At 44.5% G+C, this 25,622-nt stretch overlaps 1 protein-coding gene across 2 annotated transcripts; it reads left to right on the forward strand.

The window, feature by feature from the left end:
- The first annotated feature begins 2,537 nt into the window (after positions 1-2,537).
- rnf13 (ring finger protein 13) lies at positions 2,538-23,825 on the forward strand. 2 transcript variants are annotated; one of them, XM_023844264.2, is made up of 10 exons: positions 2,538-2,677; positions 5,980-6,110; positions 6,348-6,428; positions 11,162-11,287; positions 16,401-16,488; positions 17,488-17,578; positions 18,943-19,048; positions 19,173-19,266; positions 21,945-22,025; positions 22,418-23,825. In XM_023844264.2, exons 2-10 carry the CDS (start codon positions 5,997-5,999, stop codon positions 22,786-22,788), a joined length of 1,152 nt encoding a protein of 383 aa, XP_023700032.1. In that variant the 5' UTR covers positions 2,538-2,677; positions 5,980-5,996; the 3' UTR covers positions 22,789-23,825. The 2 variants fall into 2 exon arrangements, with proteins under 2 accessions (XP_023700032.1, XP_023700033.1); XM_023844265.2 differs by having other exon boundaries at positions 21,978-22,025.
- Positions 23,826-25,622: the final 1,797 nt, after the last annotated feature.

Raw genomic sequence — 25,622 nt, forward strand, 5'->3', positions numbered from 1 at the left:
ATTGTCATTATACTGCAGTAAAATTATATTTTGCTGACCTCTCTTCTTGTGCAGCAATTTTAATAGGATAACAATAGAATATAGTGATTTAAGACAATGAAACAGGTAATTTCAAAATAAAGTGCAGACAATGGAGAGAGCAATACAAACAAGTACAGATACACTGGAATTTTTCCCTTCACCGACCTCATCTTGCTCTCCATAGCCTGGGGGTCAGAGCACAGGGTCGGCTAACATGCATCAGCCCTGGAGCTGGGGGTTAAGGGCCTTGCTCAAGGGCCCACAGACACGTGACTGTTCTGCCGAGGCTCGAATCGGTGACCTTCCAATCACAAGCACAGAGACTCAGTCTGCAGAGCCACAAACCACAATAACATTGTAGAATAGGTAAAAAACAATGAATATAACATATAAATATGCAGACGTGGCTGTGTGCGTGTACAGTGCCTGTATTTGTGGGAAGTTCAGCTCTGTGTATAACTGTTATTGAGGGGTGGGATGGCTCCTTGATTGGTATGAATTCTTGTGGTTTTTATTTGAGGATTATCATCACGTTTGTTGTGAGTTTTGTGGCAGGAGGAGCTTTGTTTGGTTCCCATAGTGACAGGGAGATTCAGCAGAGCGATATGGAGCGAGCCAGCTATGTATCCTGGCAATGTAATTTAGAGGGTGATCCTGTAATTGCTGGGAAGAAAGAGCAATGACGTAAGTGCTAAGAATTTATAAGCACTCGAGAGTGAGCGTGGTTAATTACCAAGAAAATAAAAAAGAAAAGGTGCGTAACAGAACAAACAGATTTTATGAACACCAGTGAATCTATGTAGCGCATTTGGAAGGAAAAGGCCTGTTTAGGTTAAGGTGCTGGACATAATTTTCTCACAAGTGTGACTTGTCTCAATTTAATCCAAGAGTGTGCATTTTCCTTCTGTGAAATTTTAGTAAATATCCCTGAGGTTAAAGCACCTCATCACTAATTACCATTTTAACAAAAACATCACATATATGTAAGACACATTTTCAAAGATGACAAACGTTCTGGTGTACTATGATGGACGTACATCCTGTCCAGAGCGCCCCCTGCCTTTGAGCCCCGTACTTTCAGGGACGTGCTTCAGGCTCATCGCTACCCAGGACTGGATAAGCAGCTATGAATGGTTGGAGGGAAGAACCCTTTCCTACAGTTATCACAAACTATCACAAGGTGGCGCCTGTGAGTAACGTATTAGGATTTACAATACCCACTTTTCTGTGAAGTCAATTCTTAATTGAAGATTGTCAGACTTTAGAAAGACTAAAATTTCAAGTAATTGAGTATGTTTTTGGGTGTCAAGTCTGCAAAAAAAAACTCATATATTGTATCAGATGACAAATTTTAACTACTTATACTGCTGAAACACGGTTGGGGCATAGCTTAAGCATTTGAGGCAAATCATAAACACCAGACATTTTCCAAGCAGTACTCAAAACTCAACTATTATAGAACAATAACATTTAATAGGCTTCTAATTGCAAGGCTGTTCGTCCACGTTCCACCAGTAACTGTCACGCCCCATAATCAGCACAACTCCTAGATCCAGGAACCTAGACCCAGCCCAGAGCAACAAACAGCCCTGATGCTCATGACTGGTTTTCTAAACAGGTGTGACAGTGACTCTGCTATTAACACAGGGAGCATTTATATTTCTGGAGTTTTCACATTCTCAGTTTTTGCAAAAAGATCCTTCAGTAACTACCTCCAGTATCATTTATACATATTAGACAATAACTAATCAATTCCCAATACACTAGGTGCACATTATAACATCATAGGACATAATAAAACATGTCTTATTAAGTGACCAAAATTAAAATTATTACATTAAAACACAATAAAATCTCATTAAACACAAGTACATTTCATAGTAATGTACCTATCCCGCATTGCATATTCTCCCCATATTGAATGGGTTTCCTCTGCGTCTAAGTAGGTGAATTGGCATCTCTAAATTGTCCATAATGTGTGTGTGCTCTATCGTCTGTCCTATTGTTCCTTTAAATCAGAGCTAGATAAGATTTTAACAACTTTGAGCTATTAGTTAAGTTCTCCCCAAACGGACTTGATGGGCCGAATGGCCTCCTCTCGTTTGTATATTTCTTATGGCGTGCAAGGGGTGCCTGTATACTTTGCGATGGAATAGCATCTTGTCCGGAATGTCCCCTACCGTCTGGCCTATGCGGCCTAACATAGGCAACCCTGCGACAGAGTACAGGATGAGCAGGATGCAAACATAAAAGAGACATTTTTAGTATTATATGTCTTGAAAGTGGGGTTTCCCACATTATGGAAATAGCTTGAAAGTAGCCTTCGGTTTATTAAAACGCCCTGCAAGATTGCGTGCAGTATTTAGCTTTCCATTTCGCATCACGTGTATGTGGGTGATTTTGGACCCGGGTCCAGAAGTGAATGGCTGTATAATTGTCCAATCGGTGGCGCCGTCGCGGGAATCTGACCAATGGCGAGCTACTTCCGGCCGCTGAACCCTCGCTGTGATTATTGTTGACTTTTTAGCTGTCCTAATGCGCTTGACTGGGAGAAGTGGTGTGTGATTGGTCTCGATCATGAACCCGAACTGAAATCACTGTAATGCCCCGGACAGTTCCACGATTTTTAAGGAGAAGACTACGTCCGTCTAAAAAGGTAAAAGCAAAAAAAAAAACACATGTGTGTTTGGTTTCTAAATGTCTTTAGCAGTTACAACGGGAAGAGCAGCCCCAGATGGCGAACTGTGTAGATCACACGCAGAAATCTAGTTTGGTCTCGTCGAGCGTTTAGTCTTTTAATTAACCGGCCGTATAATAATCTACACTGCGTTATAGGTAAGGCTGAATATTTTTTCAATATACTTATTAATTTACTTAGCAAATGAATATGATCTGGACGTGCACACAGTGTTATCATCCTACAGTATTAGGCAGATGGTTCGTTAAAAAGCAATTTTGCTAACTCAGAATGAAATCGCTAGCCGGTGAGATAAGATTGTAAGATTATCCAGCGTGCCAGACGGGTGGATCGGACAGCCAATCAGAAGCGGCCTTCTGACGAGCCTGCTTCCTTATGCTGATGTCCTTTCATATGTTGCACTGCAGCAAAACAGCCCAGATCTCAAGCAATACCGACGATGCCTTTATCAGTCTCTTAATAGCTTGGGTCCTTCCAGACAGTTTAGTGATTTGGATTTGCCTTACACTGTATCTCAAATAAATAAGCAAAATCCCACAATATAATACTAAATATTTTTGCCGAGTAAACATGTATGCCCTTTACGTTTAGAAAAGCATGTAGTGTTGAGTCTTTATGCTGTACACTGGAACTAGATAAGGGGGTTGTAAGCAAGGGTGTTGTAAGAAAAGGCTGCCTGAAAGCAAAAACGAACTGCCACCTTTATGTAATGTATGCAGTTGGTCAAAATGAATGATAAAACAGTATCTACAGATCCACTCTTCTTCTCCACAAAAGCTGCGGCTTTGGAGTGAGTTCTGTGAAAAGCAACGATTGCTCAGCCAGAGGGTTTCTGATCAGTAATCTCAGGCAAAGATGACTGACGAGGCATTAGTCTAAGGAGAGACTGGTAAGGTCAACCCTGAGCGCTCCTCTCATGTTAATGCTCCCTGAAGAATGCATTGTGAAAATGGGAACTAACTAGTCAGCTGATAAGATCAGGGCAAAGTAAGCCCATCCTTACACAATGGGGATGGGCATTTGGAGAAAAGGCTTCTTCAAAATACTTTCGTTTATTTTAGTTTGGCATTAGATACATTTGACCAACAGTTTTATGGAAGCGTGGAGGTGGCTTAGTTATCTAACATATATCTAGAAAGTTAGATAATTACTAGATATTTTGACCTTAAACTCGTGTAAAAACAGGTGATGGGTACAGTTGTTTTAGCTGTATAACAAAATAAATCTAGATTAGATTAGATTAAACTTTTGTCAGTGTGCAAAGTTCAGTTCAGTAAATGCAGTAGGACTTTTAAAACGAATGTTCAAGATAAAAAAAAAGTGCTAGAAACAGCTGTACAATTAGCTTACTGTTGCTAAGCCATTGAAATGCCCAGTAGCGTATTTGTTAGTCATGCATGAGACACAGATTTATGGTTTTGATTTCTTTCTTGGCCTTCATGTTGGGCTCGGTGGTTGCTGGGGGCATCAGTGCGTCGTAAATAAAGCCACCCTGCTGGTCTCCACCAACGCCAACGTCAAGAAGACAACCAGTATGTTACACAGAGGCATGGATATGCAGAAAACCTATTTGTCTTTGAGGGATCTGATATTGGTGTGAGTTCAGGGAACATACCAAGCTGAGGTATAGGCATCTGTGGATCATGGTGATTCACAGTGTTTGGGAGGTAATTCAGGGTTAACCTTCTTCATTTTAATACCATTATGGAACTTTTGTCAGCAGAGGAAAGGTAAGATAGCCTTTGCAGGATTCGGGGCCATGCTTCCCAGGGGACGCCGTCTCCTCTTTTATTGATGCAGATGGAAAAGGAGCTTTAGACAGATCTGGAAGGACTAGTCAGCAGTATGGTTTTGCCTGCATTGGTCCAACATGGCCTTAAGTGGATCACTGTAGAGCAGTTTTTTCCCGATCCGATCCACAGTCGGTTCATGTTTTCGGTTCATGTTTTCGCTTCCTCCCAGCTCCTTGCCAGACAGTCCACGTTTTTGCTTCCTTCCAGCTCCCTATGGGGAGCTGGGTGAGACCAAAAGCATTGACTCTGTGTGGGTCCCTGAGGATCAGATTGGGAAACACTGCTTTAGAGGGTCTGACTAAAAAAAATAACTTCCTACATGAGACAGCCAATGCTGTAGCTTAAAACTGGAACTTTGAACAGAACACACCTAATTCCTGTGTTTCTAACTGTGAGCAAAGGACATAATCTGATTGTTCAGATTGCTCAATTGTTGAAATTGTTCACGTACTTAACCTTCTGAACAAGTGGGGGAAATGTCCCCCAAATTCAGCACATTCTTCAGCAGGAGAAAGACTTCATTTTGTTTTCTGAAATGAGGAATACAGAGTAAATTAGGTTCAAATTCAAATAGCATGTGATTAGAAATGATCATTAAAGAGTCAAAATTCTGGAGGTGACTAAGTAATTAGGGGACAAAATAGGACTTAATACGTGAAGATGAATGACCTACAGGGAATTCAGTATGACCTAAATATATCTGTGTGGATTTTCAAGTGGGTTTTTAAAACACGTGAACTGAAGATGCAGTGCGGACGTCTGTGCTGAAATATGCTTATTCATAAAATGTAATAATTAAAAGAGCGCCTTGCAGTTTCATGTAACAAAAGTCCACAAGGATTGACTTTTAATGTGTTTCTAAGTGTCAAGTTCATGTTTATTCCTTGTGAGGATGGCGGCTCCTAATGATTTTACTGTCATATAAATGGTTTTATTGCTGTCGTTTTTAAATTAAAGGTGATTCTGGATAATTTTCCTTGTATGATGCGTGACTTTTTTTGATTCAGTATTAAGGAATTTGAGCTTTAAATGATTCAGTTGGAGTCTTAATGGCTACAATATATCTTTTATTTGGATGCTTTTTTATTGCCTTCTGAGAATATTCAGGATCTGAAAGAGTGGGAGTTTCAGTCTATTTCAGCACAATAACCAAAGTGGGAAAGCTTCTCATGGTTTAGCATGTGAGTCTGTCTGCAGATCTAGATCAGTGTTTCCCAGTGCGCTCCTCGGGGACCCACAGATGGTCCATGTTTTTGCTCCCTTCCAGTCCACATTTTTGCTTCCAAACCCAGCTGCCATTCAGACGGGCCACATTTTTGCTCCCTCCCAGCTCCTTTCCAAACAGTCCGTGGAAAATGTGGACCGTCTGTGAAACACTGATTTTAGTTCCTCCCTCACAGCTACACTGATCAGACCTATGCCTGGATTGTGAGAGCACTCAGACAGAAATTTGCTCATGTCTCTCAGGAATTGCGCTCTGAACAATGCTGCTGTCCTTGGCAATGCTGATGCTGTCCGCCACCCAGATCTACACCATCTTCACGGTGCAGCTGTTCGCTCTCCTCCATCTCCTCCCCGTGGAGGCCGACATCTCAGTGGTGAGCAGGAGCTTCTCCTTCTTCAGGCTCAGAATGCTGGAGTCTGGAATTATCCACACTGATCTTTACTGGCTACTTCAACCCACTTCGCATTTGGGTTTTTTATCGGCTTTCGTTGAGTCACACAAGGAAAGATGTCGATATGATTTAAACCAATAGTGTGTAAAACCGTTTAGTATTTACTTAGATTGTATTGTTGCATCGTTTTTAACAATTCTGAAAACTTCTTTATTTCAGTATTCCTTTGACAACAAAACCGAGAACTTTGATGACTTGCCAGCTAGGTTCGGTTACAGGCTACCCAGTGAAGGGCTAAAGGTAAGGTACTCTGTTGGGGGTCTGTTTAAGCTTTTTGAGTCATGTTGAAGTACAGTGTAACACTGTAGATGTCATGTTGTTTTCATCAATAATGAACGGATGCTGTGTTAGCAGATGCAGAGCTAAATGGAAAGTAGTCCTCTGGCAATGTTCTGCAAGCTCCTGATGGCTGTTCTTGCCCCCCCCCCCCCCCAACAAACATTCTTCCATTAACCACCTTCCATCAATGGGCAGGATTTTGGACTGGCTCTTTTTTTTATAATGAATTAAAATGCTAGGAATGTTTTGGTGCTACTGCCACGGAGGTCATATTCTGTCCTCAAGAACCTGTGGGGAACACCCCCCCCCCCAGCTCCCAGTGTTAGATTTACAGAGTAACATTCAATAGTGTAGATTTATGGACAGTATAGTACGAGAGTCAAAACACTCATGTTACATCAGTGGAAATGTAGTATATTGGTATCTTTCCAGCACTACATCCGCTTTAGGGGGTGAATCCTACATTTATTTGCATCGGCACTTGGGGGGTCACAGCTGTAATCATCGATGAGTAAGACCTGTTCTTTGTGTGTGTGTGTTTTTTTTTTTTTTTTTAAATTTTTTTTTTTAAAACTGACCTCCCCCCATCACCCATTGATGGCTCAGAACAATGCCGCCCCCCCCCCCCAAATATGTCTCAGTCAAGCATAGTGAGGCTGAACCCTAACATCCTTGATTATCAGTCACCGCCTCTTCATACAGCAGTGAGCACTCGGTCTATTACACGCTTTCATTTCGCATTAAATGGACTTGGAGAGCTGGAACTGCATCTGCCTTTCGGTCTCGGGACAAATTAATATACTAGGAAGCTCTGCAGAAATAAATGCCCTTCAGTGCGTTTCATAGTAATAATATTATGGTTTGTAAGAAGAATAATGTGTTTCAGCGCTCAGGTGTGTAGTGGGAACTAGATCTTACGTCAGGCAGGTATGAAGGGGAGTGTGATCTGTCACCTGACTTTTTGTTTTTGAGTCTGAATCAGTGGGTTGGGACCCCGTCGCTTTCTGCCGTCTGCCCTCGGTTCCTCTTAGCCAGGTGCCGTTTCTCTGCGGTGCCGATCAAACCCGGAGCCCCCGGCCGGGCAGAGTGCGTTTCCTTGGCGACCGCCGTCTCCCATAGGATCAGCAGCTGGAGTTCGTCTCGGTGATGCACCTCCTCGGATGATACGCCAGTTTCCTTGGCTCAGGTGGCGCTGAAGATCTGAACTTCAGCTTCCGTGTATTTTGCCTCCCTGCACCTTTTAATGACATTATGCAAATTGTGTGCAGAGTGGTGCCCGTTTTTTCCGTATTCCCAAAAAGTTACCATGACAGTCTGTTGAACAAATTATTAGCTTATTTTATTATTTCATAACTCTAGCTTTTAGACAAAAAGGAGTTGTTGGGAAACGAATGATTCGAGTCACTGAAGAATTAAATCAGTGCACAGAACAATAAAAAAAAATGTGGTTTGTTATTATCAGTCCATCCATCCATCCATGCATGCATGCATCCATCAATCCATCAATCTATCCCCTCACCAGCCCCTGTTTTAGTCGCTCATTTTGGTTAGGGTAACTGGGTGTGTTAGACCAACGTGACTAAAATCGACAACATTTTGCATTTAAATATGGAGCATTTAGACTGTACTGCCGTAGCTGTTGTGATTTGTAGTTGTGCAGGTTTGACAGGTGTTTTAGTGGCTCTTCTTTGCAGATTGGCTTAGGGAGACCGTTACCTGTCATTAATGTGAGCTGCACTGGAGCACAGCACTGATTTTAACACCTGCACAGGTGCTACTAACCTGTGGTAAATATTGACAGGTATGGCAGGTTCTCAGGTGCCTTCAGGGGCTGAGGGGTGTTTGGCAAGAGGCAGTTTGACCGTGACCTGCGTATCACCTTTAATATGCATTGATTGTTGTGATTTTTTTTTGGTGGGGGGTGGAGGGCTGTAGGGCTCTGTTTGTGGGGGGGGGGGGCAGGTATGCAATTTGGTGGCAGGTTATTAAAGAAGTGAATGTGTCCAGGTGTCCCAGTCCTGATCCTATTTAGAGTCCATGGTGAAATACTGTTTTTTTTTTTTTTTTTTTTTAGAAATAATATGATTTTTTAGCAAATCTGACCAGACTGGGGAGAAAATGACCTAGAAGTTGGTTATTAAAATGCCAAAGGCATCACCAGTGTGTAGCAAACTCAGGGGGCTGAACACTTACGCAATCTGCATTTTGGTTGGATGCTGTATAATAGGCGCTTGTTCTGAGTGGCCATAATCAGCTTGTGGATCTGTGCAACATGCAGAAGCTTCTGTAATTTCCCTCTTTTTAGTCTTTTGTTTTTGCTGTCCTGGAAACACAGAGTTTGGCTCACTTTCTGCCGAACGAGATCATGTATTCATGAACAGTCTCTCAAAGTATTTACAGGAATTAAAGGGGGAGATATTCACAGTCACTGAAGCTGGGGGAGAGTCACTGAAGCTGGGGGAGAGTCACTGAAGCTGGGGGAGAGTCACTGAAGCTGGGGGAGAGTCACTGAAGCTGGGGGAGAGTCACTGAAGCTGGGGGAGAGCTACATGCAGAAGCAATGTGCCGTCCGCATTCCCCCGGGCAATCGGTCATTTCCTTAAACACCTTGCACTCTTGTCATGCCTGTTCCTCTCCATTCAACTGGTATTTAGTGTATAACCTGACACATTATGGAGAATAGCCATTTAGGGGAAAGGGGCTTATTTATTTGAGTTTGCAAGAGGAGCTAATCTGCTAGCTGATATTATTGCAGCATAGACAGCACACTTCACAACTGTGAACCCCCAAAAAGAAATATAAACCCTGGCGTGGCACAGAGTCATTTCTGTGTGTGGCTGGTCACACATGATGAGGTCTGTGTGAGTCTCATGGAGTCTCCTGTCAATGACCTTCTGGAGAGCTAGGATTTATACTACCAGCAGAGGGCAGTGTAGGCAGTATAATTCCCCATGTGGTACTTGTGTTTTTTATGTTGAGCACTGATCAACGCAAGTGTCACATGCAGAAGCTGAGGCAGCTGCTGATTTGGGTTGTTTTGTAAATCCCAGAAGGAACCCCTCTTCAGACACCCTGGATTACCCATGTATATACAGATACAGATTTCAGCTGGTGCATTGGCAAAGAAATCACTTAGCAGAAAGAACAGGTGATACAGATGACGTTGCGGAGGAAATCGGGTAGAAAAGACCCCTTTCCACTTGCCATGTTTTAAAATAAGCTTTTATTTATGGAAGCTAATGCTTGCACTTGTTTATGTGCCCAGATTGTATTTCACATTTGCTGTCGCAAGAATGACTGAGTTCTCAGCACGATCGCTTGCACGGTGTGGATTTCAGTTTTCTTTAGGCCAGATGTTGAGGTAAAGAATTTACATAAAGTCTGACTGACAGACAAGACATGGATTACTTTTGTGTTTTACATTTCTGAACGTTTTCTGCAAAAGTTAATGTTTTTGCAGTGATGTTTGAATTCGGATAGCTGAACTTCCTGTTTCCTGTAAATTCAGACGAAACAAAGCTGAAGATGACAGGGAATGACTGGTTTTCAGAAGTGAGCGTACTCTGATATCCCAGTTAGCAACTCTGTTCGTTTTAGAGAGACCCATCTATTGAGACTGCTGATATTTATATATTTACAGGAAGCCACACTATAATCTGCATGATTTCTGCCTGATTTCATAATATTAGTCTCAGTAGTGTTGCTGCAGCCTGTAGGGGGCAGCGTGGCCTGGATAATCCTGGACAGTCTTTTAGGCTCTGTTGCCTTTCAGATGAGGTGCGAGGGTCTGAGTGACTGCTGACTGGGTGCAGCCCCCTGTTGGGTACCAGAGGCGACCCGAAGCAGGGGCAGCACAAAGTTCCCTGCGCTCTTTGGTTTTATTTCAGGGCCTGAACAGAATTCAGAGCAGAAACAGCCGACTGCTGAGGGATCCGCTTTTCCTGCTTTGCTTCTACTGCCCCCCCGTCCACAATCCATCACAGTAAATTTATGTGCTCACAGGTCACTGCAGGGTTATTACTGTTAATGAAAACTAAACTATGGTTGGCACGGTGGTGCAGTGGTTAGCGCTGTTGCTTTATTCCTCTGGGACCAGAGTTTGAACCTCCACCATGGCTTCATGTGCGTGGAGTTTGCATGTTCTTCCTGTGTTGTGGGGATTCTTCCAGGTACGCTGGTTTCCCTATACAGTCCAAAAAAAAAAATCTTTAATTGGAGTTCCCAGATTGCCCATAGGGGTGTGTGTGTGTGTGCGTCCTGCAATGGGTTGGTGCCCCATCCTGGGTTGTTCCCTGCCTTGCGCTCGTAGCCTGCAGGATAGGCTCTGGATCCCTACAACCCTGAGCAGGACAAACGGTTTCAGAAGATGAATGGATGGATGGATGGATTGTACGTAATGTGTGCTGTGTATTCATATACGATTCTAACTGTCAGACGCAATATCTGTACATTTTTGTCTACCATTAAGAAACATATTTTTAAAAACTTAAACTAAAACTTTATATAAAAACTAAATAGAAATAGAAATATTTATATATTTAAAAAATAAAAACGAATAAAATCCACACCACTAAAACTAAAACTGGGTTTCAAATGAAAATGTAAAATATATATTTTTTTAAAAATTAAGAAAATCAACGACGACAATAACACTGGTTGACAGCCATGCCTCCTGATTGGCTGTCCCTTTGCAGGGCTTTCTGATTGGTGCGCGGCCCGAGAACGCCTGCGAGCCCATCGAGCCGCCGCCCCTGAGGAGCAACTCCAGTGGCGCCTTCATCGTGCTCATCAAGCGCTTCGACTGCAACTTCGACGTCAAGGTGGGCGTCCCCTAGCTGCTGTTGCGTCGGGTCTGACACCTCTGCGGTTTGGGGGGGTCCGGATTCTGTGTCTTTGCAGTTTGCATGTTCTCCCCGTCTTTTCTTGGGTTTCCTCCAACAGCCAAAACACAAGCTGTTAGGTGGATTAGTGTTAGTTGCTCGCAGTGTGTGCCCTGAGGTAGACTGGCATCCCGTGGTGGGTGTCCTCTGTCCAGTGCCCCTCTACATCCCAGAATAGGCTGTGAGAGCAGTGCCGGCAGTGAGAGCAGTGCCGGCAGTGAGAGCAGTGCCGGCAGTGAGAGCAGTGCAGGCTGTGAGAGCAGTGCAGGCTGTGAGAGCAGTGCCGGCAGTGAGAGCAGTGCCGGCAGTGAGAGCAGTGCCGGCAGTGAGAGCAGTGCAGGCTGTGAGAGCAGTGCCGGCAGTGAGAGCAGTGCCGGCAGTGAGAGCAGTGCCGGCAGTGAGAGCAGTGCAGGCTGTGAGAGCAGTGCAGGCTGTGAGAGCAGTGCAGGCTGTGAGAGCAGTGCAGGCTGTGAGAGCAGTGCAGGCTGTGAGAGCAGTGCAGGCAGTGAGAGCAGTGCCGGCAGTGAGAGCAGTGCAGCCTGCTGCTGGAGCAGGTGATTGACTGATTGTAACACGGCTCTCGCTTACTTTAATCCACATGGGTGATTAACTTAGATTTTAAGACAGATATTTGTTTACCTCACAATGTTTTGTGATCTGTCAGTCGCAGGACAGGTGGAAGGATTGCTAAAGCATGCTGTTCTGCCGGTGTTGGAGGGGGCTGACAGCCTGTGTCTTACACAAAGCTTTTATCTGCTGTTCTTTGTTATTCTTAAATGGTTTACCTCAAGTTTTAGTATAATAGTGCTATCAAAAATTCATAATAGTTAATTATATGCTGATTTATTCTGATTGCTGGTTATTTTTTTTGTTGTTGTTGTTGTGTGCATGTGATCACAGCAACTTCTTCACTTTTCCCAGCATTAATCTCATTGTGTTTTTCAGTTTCCCTCCCCCCACATTCCGATTCCTTTAATGAGTGACTGTATCTGAGCCCGTCTGTTCGCGTCAATACCAAGCCAAGCCGTCCTTATCGCACTCTGCCTTAAAGGATCGCCGCGTAATGTCACCTGAGCTGCGTCAATGCGGGGGGATGTGTCAGCGCACAGAAAAATGTGGCAAAGCGCTTCCCCCCCCCCCCCCCCCTCCCCCAGTGTTTCACCTTCACAAGGCAAGAGCTCATTTATGTGCAGTGTGCCTAACGCGGCAGTGAGAGGGATGGCGGGGGAACGTAGATCCCCAGGGCAGGATCTGTCTGGGGCTGTGGATCCGTGTAACGTGCGAGTAGTGGCCAGAGACGGCGGCTTTCAAGCCGTAAATAACGCATGCAGGTCCTGCACAGTGCAAGGTGTCCCGCAGGCAAGGTCAAGATCCGATTTACTCTGGGTGCACCGCATCTGAGGGCGGGGTCTAATCTATGAAGTGGGTGGAGCTATCATACAGTGTTACAGGTGCCCCCCCACAGCCTCCACAAGGTCTAAATGGCAACACGGAGGTATATCGGTATAACACAGGAAGTAATCTTTGTGTTTGGGTCAAATTAATGGGTGTGGAACCTGTTACGATCCATCTATGCATCTTATACTCATCTTTGGCCCTAAGCTGGACAAGCAGAGCCAGGATCCTATGCCAGGAAGCCAAACACAGCGATGATGTGTTGGTCTGAAGGGTGTCCGTCATCGGAGACCGGGTGGGGCGGGTGGGGCAGGAACATCCTGTCCTCTGTATGAGTCTCAGCTAAGTGCCCACTGCTGTGGGTAGGGGGTTCAGGACGGGGAACCAAGGAGTGCGTCCCTCAGTTCACTGGCTGAATAAATGGGGCGTGGTCTCAGTTGGCCCCTCCCACTGCCCTCCCACATCCTAGCCAGGACTCTGCACACACTGCACCCGTCTCCTGGGCTACCAGCACTGCAGGGAGCGTCTGCTTTGTGGATAGAGATCTTATTGTTCTTCGCTGATATTAAACCTGGTTGAAAGACCATGACTCAAAGCTGCCATTTCTCATCAAACACTGTGACATAAAAAAGACCTTTGAGACCAGAGCAGGGAAGAGCATTTATTCTGTGCCTTTGGGCGTGGTCTCTAATAGAGTCCCAGTTGCGCCGATACATGGGCGTAACGCTGTGCAACTGGGGTGTAGAAACCATAATGGTTTATGTTTTATATCTCAGCTGTGGTATCCTCTGCACTCTGTACTGCCGTGGTCTATATCCTACACACCGTCTGACTCGCAGAGAGGGGAGAGCACTGTGGTGGGTGTGATCTCACATAAGTGTCTGTGTATATGTGTGTCTGTCTGTCTGGGCCTGCATGCCTGTGTTTGTGTGTCTGTGGCTCTGTTTACACACACACACACACTTTTATCTTTGTGGGGACCGTCCATCCATTTCTGTGGGGAAAACCCTAATTCCAACATGATGATCTTAACGCCTACCCAGTTCTAACCTTAACCATAAGTAACCAAACAAAATAAAATACAAGACATTTGAGAATTTTACTTTTTTGATTGCAGTCACAGATTTCTATTAAATTGAGTTTCCCCTTGTGGGGGAGCAAAAAAATGGTCCCCACAATATCAAAATACACACACACACACACACACAAATCTAGCGTCCAGTTCAATTTTGAAACAGCCCTAAATTATGGCTGGTTTCCGGCTCGTCCTGTGACTTGCTGGATTTATCTAATCTAAAGGGCCTAGCTGGTCTACTAAGGAGATTCATAGAAACCGGGGGGTGTGTCCTACAGCCAGTGGTGATGGGGGGCTGGTGGCCCCACGTGGTAGGAGGCGTGTTTCAGGAGAGCGGCGGTCTGCGGGGCAGTCTGCATGCTCTGTGCCTGCATTTCGCCCTTTATAGCGACGCTTTAAGGCACCGCAGTAATTACTGCTGCTATCAGCTACATCCATCTTTTCCTGAGGAGCCTGCAAACAGACTGATGATTTGCTTTAAATGGTGTTTTTAGAGGGGGGTGGGGGAGCTTAAGTGCTGCCAGGAGTGGCTCTGAGTTTGGTATTAATGCCCATTTTTCAGGCTTTTGTGAAACGTACAGCCAGCAGATCATACTTGATGACCTATTGCTTTCAGTAAATGCATTATGGATCATTTGCAGAAGTTGCCGTAGTTTTCTGTATAAAACAAATGAGATTAGGGGAGGGGTAGGATCACCCTGCAATTCGAGTTGGCAAACTAAGTAAGCAAACTAACTTGCCAGGCAGGTAGAATTACATTGATATAACATAATGTAAGCCCCTCCCCCTCCCATATAAAAGGTCTGGGTCATACTGCCATGGCAACAGCGTACATGACGTTCTAATCTCTGCCTGTACAAACATCCTCCCCTGCAGCTGGGGTACAGTCTTACCCAGGCTGACTTCCAGCTGCCGGTTCGAAGGTTTCGCTCTTTCAGTCGTTATGAAATGAAAACCCTCCCCTTTTAGAGGTTTAATGAATTTAAACTCACATTTGGCACCTGTGACGTGTTAACAGATGTACAGTGACACCCGTGTATTTTTAATCTAGTTGTTCAATGAACTGAATTAAAACAACAGAGTAATTTAATTTTTGCAACTAATCAAAGGACGCTACGTTCATATTCGAGTGAAATGATCGTTTGAAAAAAGCAGCATGTCTGCTTAACCTTCCCACTCGTCCTCAAAACTTCATATGGCAGTATTTGTTTGCTGAAATATTTTTGCAGGACATTTTACGTTTTCTCTCAATTTCCATGCGTTTTCCATGACTGGAAAGTTGGTTGACCATTTTCCAAGTTTTCCAGGACGGGTCGGAACTGCGTTAAGACGTATAAATATGGTCGATGTGTTTTTAAAATGTATGTATGATATTTTTTTTTTTGAATAAAAGAAATAAAAATGCCAAATAAATCAAAGCACTAGGAAAGCTGGTGCCCCCAGCTGATTTCACATGATTGTGCTGTTTGTCCGCTGGGGCTTAGGAGTCTCTTGGGGTAGGACCAATGGAGGGAAATCTGGGTAATTTTCACTGCCTGGGTTCTGACGGGGCGTCGTTAATCTGTGAGTGCCGGCCCTCTGATCTCCTGCGACATCACCCACAGAAGCGTGTAGGACATAAATCAGGGGAATGCATCTGTTTACCTAAGCCAGTGAAAGGACGCGAAAGCATTTCGGATTCCAGGGAATTCTTGGCAGCTAACGAACATTTTACGACCAGACGTGTGGAGGGAGGTCACATGACAGGAAGCCGGAAGTAGGCGTAATGAGATGTTTGGTCTCTGGTAGCGGCGACGGCTCCACAAGGCAGTAACACATGGGCGTTACACGCACAGAGCATGCCTGTCCGTGCACCTAATTGGTGGTTTCCTAGCTACTAGCTACAAATTAGCCATCAAGCTAATTTGCTTCTAATGGCGACCACACTGTCTGAAGGAATCAATGACCCTGTTCAGCTATAGACGTTCTTTATCTTCTACAAGAGCGGCTCCCTGGTCTCTTTAAGCGGCGTCTGCTGTAAAGTGACGAAAGCATCAAGAGAGGCTGTTAGATTAACAGCTAAATGCTTTTTTTGTCGTTAGCAGTATTATAAGTTATTATAGCTGATGTCAGTGTGCTTTATTTCCCCCCCATATTCCTGTCACAGTCTGCGGCCTGGATGTGTCTCTTATGGTGTTATCGTTGTCATTGTTAACCACGATCTCTCACTTTGGCTTATGAGTGCTGCTCGGGTTCACACTGAGACCACGATGGATTCACATTGACACAGTATATTCGGGGGGGGGGGGGGGTGTCACAGTCGCTTGTTAAATTGAATGTTTGTTGATGAATTACTGTTCGCTGACATTAAACTTGAGAAAAAAATTAAGATGCCTACTGATTTATATTATTTCCGGAGAACCATTTTTTCATTATGTTAAAGTAAGTGCTCTTAAGGTCATTATTGGAGTTGTAATGGTTCATTACAGCAGCCTGTAAAAATCGGGCTATATGAACGAAACGCCCAAGCGCTGCCAGTTATCGGCATGGGTGTGAAGGCGTCGGGACCTCAGTGACTGTAATAAAGCTCTTGTCCCCCTCCAGGTTCTCAACGCGCAGAAGGCTGGGTACAAGGCCGCCATTGTTCACAATGTGGACTCGGATGACTTAATTAGCATGGGATCCAATGACTGTAAGTGCTCCAGAACACACAAACATGCACACGTACTGATTTCATTTTACTGGGGCTTTAAAAAGGGGCCAGATCAGATCACGATCCAGATCCCAAACAAGCAGATGATCACACCTCCTTTCACCAAACTGTAAGACTGTTGAATGGTTCTAAGTCCTAAAACGCCCCCCCCCCCCCAGTACCTATTCATCCAGGACTCTGTTATTCCTTCTACTTCCCGCTTATATTTTATTGTTTATTTATCTTTCTAGTTGTATACTATAATACACCATTGATTTGTAGCATTGAGTACTCGTGCTCCCATAGTGCATTGTTGATTGAAGCTAAAAACACAAGTTCACCATCTTTTTATAGTTTACATAACATAAAAGAGAGTGAACTTCTTATGTGTAAACTGTGATGTGACGATGAATCTGAATCAGCAGTGCTCCACAAATTTGTCATCCATCCATCAACCAGTTATGTCGATTGAAAATAAGAATGCATATTTCTAATATGCAGTGCAGTGCAGTGCTTTCCAAGACATTTCCCGTTAATTGGCTTATGTCATTTCCAGACAAACAGCCCCCCCTCTCTGCCTTTCTCACTCTCTCACACTTATGTTAGCGTACTGGCAGCATCCGCGTTGTGGTTCCTCGGCACGTTCCCGGCCTCTCACCCGCATATGCTTTTCCACGGTCCAAGCGGTGAGAGAACAGCCAAGAGAGTAGGAATCTGACAGTGACAGTGAGAGTGACACCCTGCTGTGACAGCTGCAGGGACCACGTAAACAACACAACTGTGATGGCTGTGAGCCATCCAGGCACATATGTTTTTCAGAACACTTCATTAATAGGAAACCTTAATTAGCATATGTACGGGATAATAATGAGGAGTGATGGCTATAATAACTACAGACACAAGTAAATCTTGTGTTAAGCATTGTGTTATTTTAACTTAGCCAGTATCACTAATGGTGGTGATATTCTATTACAACTGTTTCCCTGGTTGTTCTTTCAGTGGATATTTTCAAGCAGATAGACATTCCGTCAGTTTTCGTTGGCGAGGAGACGGCCAATTCCCTGAAGGAAGATTACACATATGACAAAGGGTGAGTGGCTTTTTGTTTTCTGTGAACGTGGAACTCCGAACAACGTGTGCTGTGATGTTGGATTAAACCTGCTGAAACTGTATAATTAGACACCTCTTTCCGTATCTGTCCATCTTCTGACTGCTTATTCTGGACAGGACTATGGTGGGCCCAGAATCTGCCTACATTATATGGCCAAAAGTTTGTGGATACCAAGGGTGTATGGAAATCAAGGGTCTGGTTAGCCGATTGTTGCTATGATAGCATCTACTCTTCTGGGAAGGATTTACATTACATGCTGGGACACTCCTAGTGGGATCTCCTGCCAATCAGGTTGGGTATAGATGCTGGGTGATCGGGTCCCTTTTCTGTGAATTTGTGAGACCCACCACTGCACAACTGAACATGTTCCCAGGCCTTCTGACCTTCACAAGCACTTCCCTTGCGGTTGACCGGTGCAGCTCTAACAGGGCAGGAATGTGTCAAATGACTTGTCATAAAGATGCCGTCCTATGATGTTGTTCAGCTGAAAGTCACTCACCTTTTCAGTACAACCACCCACTCTGCTGCTAATGTTTGTTGTTCTATGTGACTGTGTGCTGAATTACACACCTGTGTCAGCAATGGGTGTGGCTTAACTAGGCAATCCCTCTAATTAATCGGGGTGTCCACCTACTATGGCCATATAGTTTATTACCATATTCTATTATGACTATTATTACTCATTGCTTTATATGTAGACCATAACCTGATATACCACAGCATATTGCTTTTCACATATAAAAATTGCAAAATTTAGTAGGAAATAAGTGTTTTTCCGTCGTTTTTGTTCGGTACATACGCTGGGTTGTGAAAACATACAGTATTTCTACATCTTACGCGGTTAATTGGTTCCACAACCCACTGCGATCCTCCAAAGCGTAAGACCATTACATAAAAGTGGCTTATTAATTTGCATATACACCTATTTCCCAACCTGTGGTACACTTTAAATCATGCCTAGATTACAGAACTGCACCTATTCGATGTAAATTCAATGTAAAAACAGTACAATAGTTGTTGGAATGTATTGTTTTGGGGAAGAATGACAAAAAAGTATGTGTTGTTAGGATGCTGGCCAGTGGATGTTTGAACAGAGTGCACAGATACGCGCCTCACTAAGCTCACACTTCAGCACTTTGTGCACCAATTTGAAATAGTGCATCTTGTTTAGTATTTTAAGCATTTTTTAAATATATATTTTCAAACCACGATTGTTCAGAACTGCGTAAGATGTGGGCTCTGTGTATGTGGGTTACATTATAAAATGCACTTACCCTGCAGGGCTACAGCAGCAGTGCCATCTTTAACGCCCTCCAATCGGTTTTTGTTCATACTGCCCCTAGTGGCCACATTATCCTCATGCCCGAATTCACCCTGCCCTTGGAGTACTACCTGATCCCCTTCCTCATCATAGTGGGAATCTGCCTCATCCTCATCGTTATCTTCATGGTAAGCGGCGAGCGTCTGCACCCGTGCCCATTCAGCCAGGAAACCCCGGCACCCACGAGCTTGGCTCCCCGACGGACTTCCTCCGACAGGAAGGCCGCTCTCATCTGCGCCTCCTGTGTTTCAGATCACAAAGTTTGTCCAGGACCGACACAGGGCAAGAAGAAGCCGCCTCCGCAAAGATCAGCTGAAAAAAATCCCCATTCATAAATACAAGAAAGGTAAGGGGGGGGCTCTGCTGAGGGAGGGGTGATTAACATGAACCGCGGTTTCTGGATGGAATGAGACCAGTCAGCTCTACTCAGGCACGTCATTGACTGAGGCATCGTCCGTCGTTTCCTGTGTCCGGCTGACGACTTCAGCTTCCTGCAATTCTGTCAGCATCTGATTATAACCTGCACTGGTTTCTCACACCTAGGATTCATGGCAGGCTTTCATTTCAAGGTCACACATTAGAAAAACAGGCTAGGTGTCCCATTTTAAGAAACGTATTTCTTAGAATGATTTGGCCTGTTTTTTTTTTTTTTTAATGTCTTTATCCACTGATGCAAGACAGCCCCAGGTCCCAGGAGGCTCTGCTCTTACATCCTTAAGGTACTTAATCTGAATTGCCTCAGTTAGAGGAAGAAAAAAACAGTCTGATCCCTCTGCGCAAGGATGGGTGGGGATGAACTGAATTCCCATTGGCTGTTTTGACTGTATCGCAGTACCGCACTGCCTTGTTTAAAGTAAAACCTGTTGCACCTGTCACATGATTCTTTCAGGGAGTGACTGGATTGGGGTGTAAGAGCAAGTTAATGCTGCTCTTTTGGCTGGAAGAAACCAGAAAACAGCCAAAGCAGAATAGTGCTGCCTTTTTTTGGGGGGGGCGGGGGGTGTTTCGGCACAAGAGATGGCATGCGGCTCCGGTTTACTGGGGTGAAACGAAACAAAGCGTGGCAAGGGGGCCAGATGAGGGTAACCGCGGTAACCTGCCCCTCTTCCCGGAGCCAGACGACAGCCCTTTCCTCTAAGGGATGATGTCAATGTGAGCTGGCGGCTGAGAGGTGGGCAGAACAAAGTATTTGGCAGCAGGAATGTAGCAGCCATTTTCAGTGGCACTCTGGAGTCTGGCGAGATCGCCGTCTGACGCTGATGCCTGAACGCAGAACTCCAGCTGGCTCCGTGACCTGCGGGCGGTACCACAGGGAAAGGGGCCGGCCCAGCATCAGCGATGAAGGCTGATGTTAAAATATAGGTGTGCCTGTATTTGACAGCTGGGCAGTAGTGTATAAGTTATCTATTAACAAGTTAATAGTTTAATAGTCTAGGTGGTGTTACAATGACGCGCAGAACTGCACCACGCCATTTTCCTGACGTGTCCTCGCCTGTTAACGAGTCAGGGTGTTCCCTGACTCTGCTGTTCCTTGGTGCGGGGGTGAACTCCACTGCGCTGAGGCCGGACTGTGACTGTGCAGCTCCGCAGCATGTGCTGTGTCGACAGGAAGCCGTCTCTAATTAAAGGCTCGGGGACCCAGCTGCTGGTGTTTTCTGTCTGGCCAGAAGACCCAGAAGTGACCTAGACCCTCCCCCCCCGGGGCGTAGTTAAAATCCTGCTTGATGCTCACCGTGATCCTGCTGACACCACTTCCCCCATCTACATCTGCCCCCCCCCCCCGGGACGTGTCCGTTACTGCGTCAGGTGTGACTATCTGCCTGTTACTGCCGCACATCCCTCTGCTCGGAAGATCTGGGCCACAGCAAGACATTAGCTCGCCTCCGGATCTGCCGGCCAGCCCCCACCCCCACGTCACTATTTCTCCTAAGGCCTTGCTCCCGAGGACGTGACGGGACCTTTCCCTCAGGCCTCAGAGTGACAGTTCGGAGGGGGAGTGGCTTCAGACTCCTGACCCTAGATGGAAAAGACAATCTGCCTGCTTCTCTAAACACCAAGCGGCGGTTCTTCCCTCACCAAAAATGGCACTGTTCAGAAGATGTGCTCATTTCAGTAAACACCTGCCTAATGTATGTGGACGCAAATCTGTGTAAATATGGATAAACGCCCTCTGGTGTACCCTAAACAAGGCCATTGTACTTGTGCTCTGCATGATGACAAAGTTGAATCTGATCTGAACTGCACGTTTAAGCGAATTAGGATTTTGGCTCCCACTTCCAGAGTCAAATATATCGAAGAGCACATTGTAGCTTTTTTTTAATGTACATGGTATTACCGCTAGTGCTTTGTTGATTTCTGAATCTGCCGTAGTACTGGAAATGGCCAAAATGTCCTCCTTCAGATCACATCTAAATATAACAGTTCCCCTCAGTATTTCCTGTCTCTGAGCCGCTGTGATTCCTTTGCAAACTACCCCCCCCCCCACCTCCTTTCCGAATAATTTCTTTCCAGTCTACAAAAGAATCACATTCAGGGACTAAAATCGAATTCCTAATGCAGAGGGAACTCGCAATTAATGCTTCGGCCATATATGGTCACATGTGGTCTTGGCCTCGTCCCTGAGACGGAGGCAAAGCGCATTCATTTATAACTTGCATAAACACCGAAAGACATCAGAGAGTTGCCTCTGCCGGGGAAAGGATCAGGAAAAACATTCTGGAATTTCTAGGGAGTGCAAAGTGGTGAATTCCGGCATAGCAGTGCACGCAGCATTTTCCTGTGTTACTCCAAGGCCTCTGGAACTTACAGAACAGACAAAATTCTAATGAGATCCTCTCACTTCAGAGGGAAATGCCTAAAATACTTCATGCTCACTTCCAGTTCTTTCCCATCATAAATAATTAAACTCCTTTTTAATAAGGTGGTCTCTTCGGTAAGGTGATTTTGTGCTTGTTGAAGTTGAAATTGATGCAGTGATTACAGGCATAACCGGAGACTGGCAGTGACACATCCCTCCTCTTGCAGGGGATGCATATGATGTTTGTGCCATTTGTCTAGATGAGTACGAGGAAGGAGACAAGCTACGCATCTTGCCCTGTTCACACGGTGAGGACAACCGTAGTCGCGTTTCTGACAAAAACAAGCACTTCCACTACCAATAAACAGCACTTGAGGGGCAGGGATACCCTGGCAGATTCAGGGGGCCCGGGACTCAAATGAGGCCCTTGATTATGTAAAATTATATATAAAATTGGGTGGGGGGCCCAAGCTTACATTTTGTCAGGGAGCCCAGAATTTCTGCGTACAAATTTCAGGTCCAGAAAGTAAAAATCCAGATCAAGATTTTGTTTTAACCAACCAGTGGAGTATTCTGTGACTGTAGCTCTTTACACCCAACTGGTTGATTGAAACAAAGTCTTGGTCTGGATTTGTATACTCTGCCCTTGACTGTTATTTAAATTGACTGATTTCGTGCCTTCCCTGCATAAACACTCCAGCTTACCACTGTAAGTGTGTGGACCCTTGGCTGACCAAGACGAAGAAGACGTGTCCCGTATGCAAGCAGAAGGTGGTGCCGTCCCAGGGAGACTCGGAGTCCGACTCGGACGAGGGCGACAGCAGCCGTGACGACGACGACGAGGCCTCTGAGAACACGCCCCTGCTGCGGTCGCTGGCCTCCACCAGCACCCAGTCCTTCGGCACCATGTCGGCCTCGCTCTCCTACCACGAGCGGGACCTGGAGTCGTCCGAGTACGAGGAGGATGACGACGACGAGATGGACAGTAGCGGCAGTGAGGAGGTCACCGTGGAAACTGTGGTGGTTCAGCTGCAGCAGTCTCGGCACGGGCAGGGGGATCCCACTGTCTGACCCCGAAGAAAATCTGCCATCGACTTTAGTGATGTCAAGTAGGATTCCGATATCCATGCTACAATCAGTATTTTGTTTTGCAAATCACAATTTGTGCACATCACAGCAACAACAACAAACAGAGGATCCAGTGTAATAGTAACAATTTCTTTCCCAGGAATTTCTGTAATTTGAAGTATATGGTTACCAAAGATGGTCATTTCTGTAGGAACCTAAAGAGAGTTGCATTGCACATAACAGAAGAATATACTTCAGCTGTCTTGTACGAACTGCTTTTTATATGCTGTAAATTTGATGAGCTTTTATCTTCACTGTGAAAGGAAAGTCACGTAACACTGTGTGCTTTAAAAGCACAGACCTTTCCTAACACTTGTCATGAATCATGAAGGATCACAATGTGTACATATAATGTATAGAATTATACAAGAGACAGAATTACAAAGCAACTTTTTCAAAGCGATCGATAACTTTGTAGCCTGTAAATGTGAAAGCCTCTGCATCAGAAGGTAGGGATGTTTTAGAGAAACGTAAAAAAAAACTATTAACTCGATGAATAAAGTCTTAATGTACTATGCAGTGTTATTTTGTAAACTTCAATGTTTCTAATGTAAAGCAGTTTTAAAAGTTGGCATTATGAGGACGCTTATGTAAATTTCTGTGTTGTACGACGTGAGATCAGATAGCCATTAATAGATCAATATTGTACTTTGACGCTGGCAAATGCTGTGGACCACTCGTGTAAGTCCAGCCAGTTAAGACACGCTGTGTTTCCATTAGAGCGTACTTCCTTTCTGAAGAGAAATGGGCAGACGTCATGAAGTTTATACCCACCACACTTTTTAAGTTATTTTTATTAGTGGGTCACCCTCTCGCCTCAAGATGTCACCGTCAGCAGGAATGTGCATTTGACACATCTCCGCTTTGTATGTAGTTTGCCAACTGGAAAATTCTCATCGACTTTTATATAAAGATTATGCATGTGTAATGTATTGGTATGCTTAACTCCATATGCATTAAAGTCACATTTTCACTTGAAATCCTGTTGATGTTTTTTAACTTTAGCCAAATGGACAGACTGAGGTAAAACCTTGTAATGTGTATTTTAATGAATTGTGATCAAAATACTACTGTAGAATATATCCGTGTAACAAGTGGACAGCCACTATGAAACAGATACACCAACACTTTTTTGCGTATGAAATTTAAATGCAATGATATGAAATGGATTTTGGGTGTCTTAAGATATCCTGGTTAATACAGATTTAAAATGATCATTGATAAGTGGTTGGGTTGGTGTCTGACGGTGACCGAATTGCATGACTGTACACAATAGCTTAGGTTTCATTGTGAAAATTCCATAAAAGCAATAACTGGAATCAAGGTATTATGCAACTACACTGTTGCAATAATATTTTAATTAGGCCTATGATCTTTTTTTTCCCCCCTCACAGATGCTCATTGGGGGCGATGGTGGTGCAGGAGGTAGTTCTACCATTCGGCAACCAGAGGGTTGCAGGTTCGAGCCCCGGGTCCTCCTGACCCCATCCAAGTGTCCTTGAGCAAGACACTGAACCCCAAATTGCTCCCAGTGTGCTGGTTGGCGCCTTGCATGGCAGCCTCCGCCACCGGTGTGTGAATGTGAGGCATAGATTGTAAAGCGCTTTGATACTCATAATAGTAAAAAAAAAAAAAAAAAAAAAAAGCACTATATAAATGCAGTCCATTTACCATTCTATCTATTTACCATTATTACTGTAAGCCTACCTGTTCTCAGAGAACTTAAAACCCTGTGACGACTACCTATGCCCCATACAGACATTCCTAAGAAAGGCTAACAGTGGTGTATGATTTTAACAACTAAATAAGCTTTTTCAACTGCCTCCATTTTTCCCATATCATATAATGGACTTTGTTATTTTGCATTCAGCTTTTCTGATTATTGTGGCAAGAGGCTTAACATAGCTAATGGAAGATGATTTCACTGCTATTGTCAAAGTCTTGGATCAGGGGGTTTTATGTTTTCTGCTTTCGTTCAAGAATATGCATGTTTTGGATTTGAACAGACCCTACCACACTATATGCAGGTGTGATTCATGAGTGCTACGCATGCAGCCAAAGAAATTAGTACCCTATATTTTATAAAAACAATCACAACACTCTGTGAAATGTTGAAACTGGCAAGAGTAATCTGCATCCACCATTTAATCCATATTTCACAGAAGAGACTTTTGGCTTATGACATATCATTGTAAACAAACATACCAATAGTTTTGCCCGCATCAGAATGTGGTCGTACGTAGCTTGCCTTGCTGATGCAAGGTTTGTGCTTCTTTAAGGTGCCCATGTTCTCCGCTCACGGTGCTGATACAGGATTCTTAAAAGCAGCACTGAGTTCTGAACAGAAATCTTCAATGCCGGGTCACTTTACAGCCAGAACTTGAATCAACACATCTTAGTTCTGCAACATTCACAACGTCTCTCCCATTCCCCAGGTACTGTCGTGCAGGGTGCAGTTCTAAGCTGTGCTCGTCTACCCACAGCCTGTACGAAACTGCACCACCCACGGTTACTCCCTTGACCCATCCCGGATAGTTTCATTTGGCACCCAGACTGGCCCACAAAGTAAATAAGGACTACTGGGAGGTAACCGTATCCACACACCAATCAAATGGGAATACCGTCATGTGCAGTGCGTTGCAGTGTATTGAGTCAACTTACTAGTTAAAATGCCAGATTTTTTTCTTGTCTACAACTGCTTTTGGTGACTCTCCACATTTTTATGAATATTCTGAATAAGCTAAACTTGTATGAGTCATTTTAAGGAATGTCCCAAA

The sequence above is a fragment of the Paramormyrops kingsleyae genome, chromosome 15 (genome assembly GCF_048594095.1).
Source record: "Paramormyrops kingsleyae isolate MSU_618 chromosome 15, PKINGS_0.4, whole genome shotgun sequence".
In the NCBI taxonomy this organism is placed as follows: Eukaryota; Metazoa; Chordata; class Actinopteri; order Osteoglossiformes; family Mormyridae; genus Paramormyrops; species Paramormyrops kingsleyae.